At 34.7% G+C, this 14,512-nt stretch overlaps 1 protein-coding gene across 2 annotated transcripts; it reads right to left on the reverse strand.

Moving 5' to 3' along the window:
* Nucleotides 1-8,956: 8,956 nt before the first annotated feature.
* LOC125663709 (GDP-fucose transporter 1-like) lies at nt 8,957-14,512 on the reverse strand. Of its 2 annotated transcripts, none has more exons than XM_048896035.2 (2): nt 14,427-14,512; nt 8,957-12,177 (listed from the first exon to the last, which is right to left on the reverse strand). In XM_048896035.2, the coding sequence occupies exon 2, from the start codon at nt 12,156-12,158 to the stop codon at nt 11,181-11,183; it is 978 nt and encodes a 325-aa protein (XP_048751992.2). In that variant the 5' UTR covers nt 12,159-12,177; nt 14,427-14,512; the 3' UTR covers nt 8,957-11,180. The 2 variants fall into 2 exon arrangements, with proteins under 2 accessions (XP_048751992.2, XP_048751994.2); XM_048896037.2 differs by lacking the exon at nt 14,427-14,512 and adding an exon at nt 13,800-13,824.

The raw sequence follows: 14,512 nt of genomic DNA on the forward strand, positions 1-14,512 counted from the left end.
GTCTCCTGTGTAGTCATATATAATTTATCATTTTTTTAAATAATTTTTAATAAGGTAAAATTAATAAAATGACGCATATTTTAAGGGGTTTTGGAAAAAATGTAAGTTCTCCTAATATAATTAATTCAATAAAACAATATTTTTGGTCATTCATCTCTCTGAGAGTGGAAGAAATTATTGCTTCTTTTATGGTTTACAATTCTCTAAACAAGAGACAACGATTTACCTTCAATTTGAAAATTTTAGGGGGGGGGGGGTTCGACTGCGCCCCCTTAAATCCGCCACTGACTATTGTGTTATTAGTAAGGAGGGGGTGACCCATGTATGAGACAAGTGCCTGTGAATGAGACCATAGCTCTACTGGCCAGGTCTGATGAACAATCACATGCAAGGCAGATCTAAGGAACACCCACAAAAAGGATCGACATACATAATTATTTACAAAGTTAATATTAGTTATATACAAAACTGTAGAAGGAGTACCAATTTTGAAATTACCCCATTTACTCATGTTCAATATCGTTCATCGGTACAAAAATTTGTCGTAAATTTCGTAATGTCGTCATTACGACTCAATATTGCGGGGGAAATATTTTATTATCATAATTATGATAATCATAAGATACAAAAATATATACTTACAATGTAACGGAGGACCAAATGGAGGGAACGTATTCTGAGGTTCTTTGGATTTTTAAAACGAGTGGATTAAAACTTTTAATCATATTTTAAATATCCCAATCTTGTTTTTCTTCACTCTCCTTGTACACAAAAGCACCAAAAACAATGGCAGATTGGTGAAATAATGATGTGCAAACATGGGAAGTGCACAAGTTGTAACTGTACAAAGAGCACAACTTATATAAGTATTCAATACATACACAGAACAAACATACCAACATTCATGAATTCAAAACTTGTACATTAATTATTTTTTGAATGTCCATCTGAAGTGGTATTAGCCTGTCTTTTATGAATGTTGTCACTTACAATGAATATCGTGGATTTTCGTTCGAAATAGAAGTGGGATATTCATGAGATACGAAAACACTTTCAAGTATGTTATTGGTTCTAGGGGGGAAAACTTTTTAAACTAAGAAATCCTGTTAATTACTTCCACCATACATATAACACTATATCTCTCTTGGTATCGGATCGATATTTTAAGTTCACTCCAAGAAAGTTATTATTCACCAATACAAAATACACCCGGTTCCGATGTTTGTCTGAGACTCCATACCTTTCCATTGCGTCATAAAATAGGCTGTTCTCTGGTGGAAATTCCTGACAACATGACCTCAGCCGGACAGTGTCATATAACATAATACATCCTGTCTAATGACGGGCGTATAAAAACAGGTCAGCTAACAAAGGAGCACAATCCGTGCTCATGGGAATTCCAACATACTGTTGGAAGACCTGATTACCAAAAACTACGAAGATATTGTCAATGTGACGAACTCCAGCATATTTTTTTTAAAATTTCAACTTTAGAATACTTGTGCGTGGAATCAGTGTGGCGCTTAACAAAGAGATTTTTTTTTGGACAACTGATTACTAGATTCGAACATTTCCCTTTTCCATTTTTGTTGAAGAAGCAACTGTCATAAAGGCTATAATTTATCGTGAGGAATGGTCGTGTTCAGTGTTGAAAAGTCATACGTCCCGATGTTTAGTCAAAAACTGCAGCTCAGGTAGAAAGAACCACACGTACATTGCTGACGGTAAACATGCTAACCTAGGCAATTAGATACATACATTGCCGATATTTATATTTTCATTCATTTAGACATTATGATGTATTCCTCCTTAAAGGGACATTAACTATGAAAGTGATGACAACCATTTTCTCTCTCTCAAAATTTCTCAATGGCATAGGAATATATATTAATGACTAATAAAAACATACAATATATTTTGTACGAAAACAAGAGAAACCTAATAAAACTACGTTAGATAACCGCTTTTAGAGTAAAGAAATATATAAAAGGAAGAATTATTGTCTTGCAAGACAATATTTAATCATCAAAATTACATATTCATGTGCCTGCTTTGAGGTTAAAAAGTGTTTGAAATAATTAAATATTGGTGTTATTACTGAGATCAATTTTCATTAAATTCAATTTTTGGTGACTAAATGACACCTAATGCCCCTTTAATTAAACGGTCCCACACGAAAGGTAGCATTTCCCTTTTCACATTTTACAAGTGACAGATTATAACACTAACACAGGATGTTTGTGAAACCTTCTTCACCTTCATTTCAAACCTTTATACTCTTCCATACTCAGTCCAATAAATAAGGGCCAGTTATCAAACATGATCTGGAAGAACCAAGGGTAGAGGTTGGGGACATAGATGAGCGGACAGCCACAGACAATAGGCATCCAAGTGCTGACGTAGGCCTCGACTGTGCAAAAACACCGCCTTATAACATTCAAACCTTGAGGTTTCGTTGCTTAAAAGCATTATTTATGCTGCATAAAACCTGTCCTAAAAATCAATGTTTGAAATGAGAATGAAAGAAAACATTTCTCAGTATTAAATCATTTTTATGATTTTTCGCTAATATTAAAATTAAGTGTAATATTCTGAGATATCACCATTAAATAGGACGATCATAAAATACAATGAAAAGTTAGGAAAAAGAGAGAGAGAGAGAGAGAGAGAGAGAGAGAGAGAGAGAGAGAGAGAGAGAGGGGGGGGGGGGGAGGGGAGGGGAGAGAGAGAGAATCTGAAGACATGAACTGTAATCAGTGTGAACTTATTGAAAGATACCTGAAGACAATTTTCTGTATTACACCCGTAAACTGAACACATTTTTCTTATCAAACAATAATCTGAAATTTCATTGAACACAAAATCCTCTGTTAACATTCACGTCAAACGTTCATTCGATGTGGCCCTATGACCATTGACTGAGAATATTGCAATGACTAATCACAAAAACTGCATTAATTTGCATTCTAAAATTTATTGTGCATTTAATATTGCAACGTTTTACACGCTATAGACAGGATTCAATAGAATAGATTAAATTACATTTTATGTGGATGTTTGCTTGCATTATTGACAAATGGTAGCATGGACATTTATGATTAAAATTTTGAAAGATTTCTATCAAGATCTATATGCTTGTGGACAGGACTTCCGGTACCCCCTTCTCGATATAGTGCTGCTATTAAGGAACATTTATACGCAGCATATTGAACAGTTCCCAACTTCTTCATTATAAGCGAATCAACAGATACTTCATTGTGCTTTACTAAAAGCATTTCATTTTATTTTATATGTATTTTTTATATTTAGAAATATCATATTGGCAAAAGAACGCCGATCTGACCTGTACAACATAATATGAGCCAGGAACTTTTCCTGTTTGGAGCATTCAATCTTGACATTGCACAAAATCATGTATTTTCTATAAATATTGATTGATTGTGTGTGTGTGTGAAATGTTCAACCTCACTTCTAATCTGCACTTATAATGATAGTGATTGTACTATGGGTGTCTTCTGATAGTGCAAGTGTTTCTGAATATTGTGTCATGCTACAGTTATGAAAATTCACAGGACCCAGTACTGGTGTTTAATATTTTATTACATATTGCGATATTTCATTACACATTGTGACATTTCATTACATATTGTGATATTTTACTACACATTATGATATTTTATTACACATTGTGACATTTCATTATATATTGCGATATTTCATTACATATTGTGATATTTTATTACATATTGCGATATTCTATTACTTATTGCGAGATTCTATTACATATTGCGATATATTATTACATATTGCGATATTTCATTACATATTGTGATATTTCATTACATATTGCGATATTTTATTACATATTGTAATATTTCATTACATATAGCGATATTTCATTACCTATTACGATATTATATTACATATAGCGATATTCATTACATATTGTGATATTTCATTACATATTGTGATATTTCATTACATATTGCGATACTTTATCACATATTGCGATATTTCATTACATATTGTGATACTTTATCACATATTGCGATATTTCATTACCTATTACGATATTATATTACATATTGCGATATTTTATTACATATTGCGATATTCATTACATATTGTGATATTTCATTACATATTGCGATACTTTATCACATATTGCGATATTTCATTATATATTGTGATATTTTATTACATATTGTGATATCATATGACATATTGCGATATTTTATTATATATCGATATTTTATTACATACTCTTTTTTTTTTATTACATATTGTGATATTTCATTACCTATTGTGATATTTTATTACATATTGCGATATTTCATTACCTATTGCGATATTTTATTACATATTGCGATATTTCATTACACATTGTGATATTTTATTACATATTGCGATATTTCATTACATATTGTGATATTTCATTACATATTGTGATATTTTATCATATATTGCGATATTTTATTACATATTGTGATATTTTCCCCCTGCAGGTTCTATAAAGAGTACCCTGGCTTTTACTGAAAACCCCGCACTGTAAATACTTGGGACCATCGGTCATTGTGCAGATGGATAGTTTTCAAGCTGAGTTGGGCATATTTCCCCGATACATATGGTGTATATTCCTATATATACATAAGGAATTCATTTTCGCGTCATTTTGCGAGAGACATCATGCACTTCCAAAACAAAATTACTTGCCTTTATATTTAAATTTCTAAACATAAATCAAGAGGCCCATGTGCAACATCGATCACCTGAGTCACCTTGGCCCATATCTAAATATTTTCCATACATATTCGCATGTAAAACGTTGATCCTTATTGTGGCCCCATCCTACCCCCAGGGCCATGATTTTTGCAAACTTGAATCTTCACTGTCAGAAGCTTTCATGTAAATCTCAACTTTTTTGGCCCTATATATTTGTAAGTAAAACTTTGATCCTCTATTGAGGCCCCATCCTACCTCCAGGGTCATGATTTTAACAAACTTGAACCTGCACTATGTTAGGAAGCTTTCATGTAAATTTCAGCTCCTCTGGCCCAATGGTTCTTGAGAAGATTTTTAAATGACCCCATCCTATTTTTGTGATTATCTCCCCTTTGTAGAAGATATGACCCTTCATTTGAACAAACTTGAAAGCCCTTCATCCAAGGATGATTTGTGCCAGGTTTGGTTGAAATTGGCCTAGTGGTTCTGGAAATGAAGACCCAGACATGGTGGTAAGAAAGAATCAAATGAAGGGTCTTGTCACGAGGAATCTATGCCTAGTTTGAATTTTCTTCAAAGCACATTAAAATGTACATCTAAGGTACACTTTGGTACCAAAACAAAGGTCTTGTCACAGGGAATGCACAGATGAAGTATAAGAACCCTACAACTCACCATTCTGTTTTTAACAGACTGACACTGTCGGACAGCAGGCGCGTAGCCAGAAAGAAAATGTACGCAAAGTATGGCATGTGGTCTGGTGGCTGCCTCGAGACCCCCGTGGGTTCAGGACAAAGCCCTGGTGGGGGAACGGGGGCGAAGCTCCTAGAAGTTCATGGGTGTTTCCAATGAAATCACTTAATTTTGTGCATATAAACAGGGTTTGTTTTTTGTCAATTTCCAAAATAAAGAGATTTTCTAAAGTGTTTTATTATACCAACTGTGTGTACTAGAACTGACTTTACATTCATTATACGATCTTTTTTAGTTGTTTCAACTGGTACATGTATATAGGGTAAATGTTGCTGATAACAAAGAACATACAAATCCGTCTACTACATGTACATATACGATATACATTAAAGTGATATTCAACATGATGTAAAATGATTTGAAATTCAAAAAGGACCTTAAAATTTCATTGAATGGACATCACGATGCTGATTTAATCATAAGCACATACATTTTAACGATAAAGATGGCTCGCAAATGTGTACGCAGTTGCATGCTTGTGTATAGGCAGCTACGCGCCTGGACAGACCAAATTAATAGCAGAGGACAAAATGTAAGCTTGCTGATTCATCTTTTCTGCGGAATAAACATTTCAAGTTAAAAAACAAACAAAGCAAAACCATATTTATGAAAATAAATTAATAATTTTATTTATGTCATCTAAACAACACTGGTAAATCAATTCGAACAACATGTAAATAATAGATTATGATATATGGCAAACATTGCATGTAGTGATTCATGAAATCTTTTTAAAATGCTATGCCCATATTGTCTTTACTGTAGGATAAAATAATTAACATGTTCAAATATAAGCTGGTTTGTTCATCATGAGCAACATGCAGCAAAATACGAATTTTGTAGGAAAAGCTTCCGCCGCAGTTTATATATAAATATAACATCAAACGTACAACATAAGATAGCATAACTGACAATAAAATACAACACGAGACCATTCAGACTATAAAGCAATCAATACATGTATCTAAATTCAACAGTTGTTCGCTTCGTAACTGGAAGGTCGTAAGTTCGAGCCCCGCTTGTGCCATGGCCGCGTCAAACCTAAGACGTTAAAATGGGTAATGATTGTTCCTTCGCCAAACGCTCGGTATCTAGAAGTGAGAATCACGGGTCTTTTGGATATGACCTTAAAACCGGAGGTTCCAGTGTCGCGGCAGGTGTTATCACAATAAAGAACCCTCACCGCTACAGCCCTGAGCGCTATAAAGCATAAGTCTAATTTGTGGTACTTTACCTATAGCTGGTGATGTCTCAATATGAGTGAAGAATTCTCGACAGGACTTGAAACAAACAAACAAAAGTTGTTGGAAGAGGACAACAGAGCCTGCCCTAAAATGGAATACAAGTTACAACATAGAGCTCTATACCTCAAATACCTATCACATTTATTAGGATATGGAAAATTTAACTATCTGCCCACAGACAGCTGTCATTGTCATCTAGAGCAACTATTTCGCTTGGGTTCGAATCCACGGTGGTCTAGAGGTTAGAGCGTTCATCCCGCATGCGGAAGGCAGGGGTTCAAATCCCGGTCGCGACAGACCTAAGTCGTTAAAACAGGTAGTGACAGTTTCATCGCCAAACACTCGACATCAGGTTAGTCTAGGTCACCAACACGTTTGTCAATGCAGTGTTCTACGAGACAAACGAGTGGAAAGTCAAACGGCTTGCATGACCTAGGCTAGACATCAGGTGTGAATGTCACGTGTCCTTGGATATGACCTTAAAAACGGATGTCTCGTGTCACAGTAGGTGTGGCACGCTAAAGAACCCTCATTGCTCAATGGTCGTAAGCGCCGAGCAAAGGCCTAAATTTGAAGCACTTCACCAGTCTTGGTGACGTCTCTATATGAGTGAAAAATTCTCGAGAGAGACGTTAAACAAGATAAAATCAATAAAAAAAAAAAAATTCGAATCCAAGCGATATAATTGCCTGTGACATAAAACAACACTAAAATCCAACAAGATCTAGACGTGTCGGATCCATATAGTGGATACATGTACAAGGTCATTAAAAATTATAAAAAGCACTGATATGACCAACAACACAAACAAATCTAATTTAATTCAACGTACGACTTATCTTATCGAGCTCACGGCGGGTGTGACCGGTCGGCAGGGGATGTTCACTCCTCCCAAGAACGTGGTCCCACCTCTGGTGCGTCCAGGGATTCATAAGATCCCTCCCTGCTCAAGACCGTAAGCTCCGAGCATAGGCCTAAATTTTTCAGCCCTTCACCGGCAATGGTGACGTTTCCATATGTAGTGAAAAATTCTTTGGTGCGACGTTAAACAATATACAATCAATCGTTTGTCCAGAGGAAGGGATGAATCATCCCTAGAGCTTATCGAATTGTTCCTGTCTGTCATTGATCATATCGGTGTTATATATATCTATAATCTCCCATGGTTTGTGTTTGGATACCAGGTCTTGGAACTCCCATGGGCACGAATTGTGCCCCTTTGTTAGCTGACCTGTTTTTATATTCCTATGAAGCAGAATTTATTAAAAAACTTCTACATGAGAAGAAAAAATCTCTTGCTGTGGCCTTCAATTCAACACTTAGATATGTCGACGATGTATTATCCATTAACAATAATAATTTTCCATCATATGCCGATTCAATATATCCCAGTGAACTCAAAAATAAAAGACACCACAGAGTCATCCACTTCTGCTTCATATAGATATTTTATTGAAAGTAGATATTAACGGCAAACTAACAACTCAACTTTATGACAAATGGGATGATTTCAATTTCTCCATCGTCAACTTCCCATATTTATGTAGCAATATTCCATTATTACCTGCATATGGTGTACATCTCTCAACTGATTCGATATGCAAGAGTTTTTGTTCTGCATATGGTCAGTTTTTAAATCGAAGCAGACTACTGACAAACAAGTTGATGGTGCAGGGGTTCCAACATTCTCGTTTAAAATCAGCATTTCCAAATTCTATAGTCGTTATAACGATCCAGTTTGCCAATACAACTTATCATTGGGTCAAATGCTGTCTGACGTGTTTCATGCCGATTGTTAGGCCGTTCTTGGCACACTGATTTTGACTAAGGATAACTCCGTTTACCTGATCAAGATATGGGGCTCACGGTGGGTGTGACCGGTCGACAGGGGATGTTTACTCCTCCTAGGCACCTGATCCCACCTCTGGTATATCCAGGGGTCCGTGTTTGCCCAACTCTCTATTTTGTATTGCTTATAGGTTTTATGAGATTGATCACTGTTCGTTATCTTCACCTTTCATATGATTATTATCCAATGAGTTGTGCGTTTTCTATCCCGGAGTGTTGACAATAGAAATAATGATATCCGACCACAAACCATGGGAGATTCTTTTTATCGTGTATTTTATCCTTACAGACTATTCAATTTGCATTTCAAAATATTCCCTTTCGTTTACTTTAAAACTACATTAATTCATAAAGTACAACATTCATATGTATAAGTAAAAAATTCTTACTGAAATTAGCTCTCTTTAATTAATAAGCTAAAACTTATACAAGGCACTATGTGCTGATACCACACCTAAATAAAATTCAATAAATACATGTACCATCAAAATTTACATAATCAAATATTATTTACTTAAAATGCATAGGGATTTTACATTACTGGCATCCCTGATATGCATTGAAACAAGCCTTATTGCAGTCTTGGTAAGAAATGACGCGAGATAGATATTTTCTCATATATTACTCTCTATTTATGTATTCAAGAATCTAAAAATGATGGCATCAACAAATATATACAGTGTATGTGTAAAGACATCCGTATATAAAAAAAAAACTCTTAAAACACCCAATGCCAAATTTTACCACAAAGCTACCAGTAATCCAAAGCAACAAAAGGACCTAGAATATCCACTTGTACTTAGTATTATGCATATCAAATTTATCAAAAGATGGAAAATGTTATGAAAGTGTACATTTATTTTACAGTCTCTATATGCATGATTTATATATAATACTTAAAGACCCTTTAAATACTAATCAGAATTAATAGTGTATCCTTGAAAGTAATGAAGCCATCCCTAGCATTTTTTTCATAGCATAGCAGAATTATTATTTTGCCAATATTTCAATGAAAAATGTATATATATTTTTTAATACACCAGACAATTATGGAACTAGAGGAAATATGTCCCAGGTGGTAAAGAAAGAATTTATGTAATTTTTCTTAAAAGTAGGTCAAACTTCAAAGTCAAGGTTACAAGGTTAAATATCATGGCATAAAATGAAAGGTCTTGCCACAAGAAACACACATATGAGCGCCCTATCACTCACAATTCAATAGTTATGAGCAAGGGTAAATTTTCGGACAGACAGATATGGGGCAAAGATACATTATTATTACTATTTATCATCATATATATAAATATTATATATCAACTAATGCGATATTGTATTCAAAATTTATATCAGAACAGCAAATAACACGGTAGCGAATTTTTAAAGTTATCCATGGGAAGTTACTTTAGTAAGCACAAACATGAAACATAATCCACCTCTTTTCAGTGAAAATAATTTCAGTCTCATTGTCCCCTATATTTTTCAAATTTGACAGGAAGAAATGACCAACATTTAATATTCCACAACTTTCAGTGAAGCTACAGAACTTGTCACATATTTATTTTATATAGATGGGTTATGTAAAATAGATAGAAGCATAATTAGCATCAATCTCTTTATTAATCAGCTTACAATGGAAACCCGTTAAAACAGGTATTGACAGTTCCATCGCCTAACGCTCAGCATCAGGTGTGAATGCCACGGGTCCTTGGAGATGACCTTAAGAACGGATGTTCTGTGTCACAGTAGGTGTGGCACGCTAAAGAACCCTCAGTGCTCAATTGCTGTAAGCGCCGAGCATATGCCTAAATTTGAAGCCCTTCACCGGTATTGGTGACGTCCAGCTATTATTGGTTTTATAGTTACATCTTTTTCACTAACTCACAACCAATACACAGCTTGACACATGGATTCACTGGTCAAATTTGATTTGAATGTATTTTCAAAATGGCTAGAGTAGAAATATAATTATATATAAAAAAAAAAAAGAATTGACATGAAAAATTAGGGCCTTTTTAGGATTTCCCCAAGAATTCAACATGTTTTAAGGAATGTTAGAAAAACTAAAAGAATTGGGATTTTTTTTAAGGAATTTAAGGGCTGCTGGACAGCCTGCGTAATACCATATATGAGGTTGGTAATTTTGCGATTTGATCCTTAAATGGTGGCAAATTATATTCTGTGTTTCCAATTTCTGTGGTTTCACTTCACCCATACATGCCTATGATGCCTATGTGCAATTGTAATTTTTGCAGAATTTCCTATCCCCAAAAATGGACAACCGCAGAAATTACGTATTAGTAATAATGTACAAAAATTGTATGAACAATGAAATCTATAGAATTTGACTTAATATTGCAAAACTACACAATTTTTTAAAAAGATTCGATCATGTAGAGTATAAGAAAATAAAAATATATAACTGATATATAAAAAATAAATCTTGCGTTAATCATGACATTGCAAACAAGTTATTAATATAAAATTGCATGTTTTAAAAGCATAGTATGTTTAAATATAATTGAAATACTACACTACAAAGACTTCATATTCTATGGAAAGTTAAAGAAAATATATGTCATTAACAATAATTGAAAGGATTTTGTAGTACATCATTCACTTTGGGAGAGTGGATTTGGTTTTTGATGCCTCCTGTTTGTTTGCCTTAATCAATGTGTATATCAAAACCCCACAAATAACCAGTATATTTCCACACCACCACAACACAGTTTTCTCCTCCTTGTAATACAGGATAGCAATAATGGTCTGGGTAACAGACTTAGCATTGATGCTAATGTGATGAGAGACAGGGGAGGTAACCTTTATTTGCAGAGCACTAGCCCACCCTATAGCGAGGCTCATAGCTCCAGACAGCGTTAAGAGGATCCAGAAATCCAGCGAGGTTGAAAATTCTGACTGAATCACCTGACTTGCCTGCCTTGTGCTGTAGGCCAATGGGGATAGAAGCAGACAGCTGTTTATGTTGTTGTAATATGCCTGTTTTAGGCTGTTATGACTAAGAACACTCTCAGCTCGTTTGTAATACATCCCGCATATGGCAGCACTAAAGCTGGCCAATAGTCCATACATAATGCCCCACACACTTAGGGCACCTGTCTCGTTCTCTTCATCAATCCCAATCACAAACCCTGTTACGATAAACAGGCAAGCTAATATGGCCCTCAACGTGATGGGTTGTTTTAACATGGTGGCAGACAATACGATGGTGAATATCAGAGTGAAGGACCTAGCTACTTGATAGAAGGTCACACCAATATGTTTCAGCATTAAATTGTTTAGTGCTACACTCATCACAAAGGAAAGGGATAACTTTAACACATCACTGTGGAAGAGAGTATGGAAATCAACATCCGGAACTTTGAAACTTTCCCTTCCGAAAATTCGCAAGCATCCAAGAGCTTGTAGGATGGTCACTGCAGCAAAACTCTGATACCAGGCCACAAATATTGACAGGTCCATGTCACCATAGGAACCACTGAGAATATGCTTGTTGACAAACACCATAGAAATGGACACTGTCCAATATAATGTGACAATACCTGCCACATGGAGAAATGTATGCTGCTCAACCATATTCTACATCGGCTGTGTCCTAAAAAAGAAATGAAGAAATATTTTGAACAATACATGTGCATGTTTGTATGAGAGGAGTAAGAAGATAGTGTACTATCAGAATTGAGAAATATCCTTGTTAAACGATGTTTTTGTAATCAGAATTATATAGTTTGAAAATTCAAACAGATAACTGTATTACTATAAATCAATCATTCACGAGACTTTATTTTTGTCATAGTAAATTTTTGCAATACATATTTTTCGGGAATTGTCGAAATATTTAATACTATGAAAATGTTATAGGATCGACTTATCTCCCTTTTCTTGTACAATAAAATAGATTTGAATCTTTGTAAAATCCATGAAGTGTTCAGTTTGCACTCTGCTGTCAACATATCAACACTATTTATCTTAACACCAAAATTCTCATATGAATAGTGCAACCCATTTCCAAAAGCATGAAAATATGTCTGAAACTATTACTATTAGAACAACCTATATAGGTCATGCCAATCATGGAAGTTACAATAAAAGAATGCAGTGTGTGTGTGTGGGGGGGGGGGGGGGGGGGGGGTGGGGGTGAGGGGGGAGGGGGGGAGAGAAAAAGGTATCTCCAAGACTTTGGAGAAAATAGAGTCAATTTCCAAATGGAAAAGTAGAGGTGAGAATGAAATAAATTATACACTTCTGATTCCATAAAATGCTTTATTACATAAATGTATATGCGTAATCAGGGCTGAAATATCCTTGTATGCAGATCCTGTTAAAATACCCAGTCCTGTTTGAAGATTTACTGGGGTTTTTTCCAAATTTTGATTAAAATTTTCCCAAATTATCAGCTCACTATATGGTATCTGCATGTGTTGTTATATACTTACGTAAAATCTTGGGATTGTGTTATCTAATATAAAAGTATAAAGTTCGCTTATCTAACATGTCTAAATGAAATATAAACACATAAAGACATACATCAAGTCCCCCATTTTATTTAGAAATACCGTGAACTTTTATTCATATCTAACATAAAAATTGGAGCATATATGTATCTTTAATCATGATATATAAATGACTGCATTTTGTTTTTCTACCTACAATGCATTTTTTTGGGGGGGTCTAAGTAATTTTCCTAAAATAGCAATTTTTCAACATAAAATTCCCAATTGAAACAGTACCAGACTCTGTACCAAAAAGGATCAATTAAGCCAGCTGTAATACTTGGGCCATTATTGAACCCAACATTTTATGAAATAAGTGGATCTGCACTGAAATGTTTCAGATCCCTGTATAAGTTAATGTTATTGCACACTGAAATGTTCCAGATCCCTGTACAAGTTAATGTTATTGCATACTGAAAAGTTCCAGATCCCTGTACAAGTTAATGTTATTGCATACTTAAATGTTCCAGATCCCTGTACAAGTTAATGTTATTGCATACTTAAATGTTCCAGATCCCTGTACAAGTTAATGTTATTGCACACTGAAATGTTTCAGATCCCTGTACAAGTTAATGTTATTGCACACTAGCTGTAAACAAAGATGACAGACCAGCTATTCTTTGATAAGCTCTGCTAACCAATTTCAGTATCTTATCTAATAAGTAATATAAAGTATCAATTAATATTTACTATATTAAGGACCAGCAAGTATGTTATTTATTACCTGAAACATTTCACTGGATTTCACTGAAATGGTTGAAACATGATTAGCTGTGAAGCATACATTCATATAAGTGTCAATAATGCTTCACGAGTTTCTAAACTTGATGGGGGAAAAATCAATTCAACATAAAACAACTGAAATACGGTTTAGCTGTATAATAAAGAAGTATGGAACTTATACTTGTGAATACTGGCATTCATTGAGTATAAACTTTGCTCACAAATTTTCAAACCCGACCTGTGTAATATTTACCAATATAAGTGATTTCCTTATACAATCCAGTTTATTTTATGTTACAGTGTACAATTAAGGATAACATGACACTGGAAATTTCCAACTTTTACTGTAATAACCAGTCAGAATTTAGCGTTAATTTTCAGAACAGAATTATTGGAATGATTTGACTTGAGTAACAAGAGTTTCATTGATCAGTGTTGCAGCTCAACTTATGAACTCCATCTACTCATACGCGATGGTTTTAATCTGCATGCTACTAGAGCTTGATGACGGTTTTGGTTTGTTTAAAACTGTTAAAGAGAAAACAGTCATTTGTACTCATGGTATACATACCTTGACAACAGAAAATCAGTGTTTGCACTGGATACGATGCGGTAAATTGCAACCTACCTTTTTCATCGACGCAATTATCACGTTGGTACCATTCACACCTCCTTCGTCAGCTGTCACGGGCATTGTTGAAAAAAGCGCTCAAT

This window comes from Ostrea edulis, chromosome 1 (assembly GCF_947568905.1).
Source record: "Ostrea edulis chromosome 1, xbOstEdul1.1, whole genome shotgun sequence".
NCBI classification, from domain to species: domain Eukaryota; kingdom Metazoa; phylum Mollusca; class Bivalvia; order Ostreida; family Ostreidae; genus Ostrea; species Ostrea edulis.

What these genes read in the sequence shown, in the direction of transcription:
- LOC125663709 (XM_048896035.2), bottom strand. Translation starts at nt 12,158, where the DNA reads ATGGTTGAGCAGCATACATTTCTCCATGTGGCAGGTATTGTCACATTA.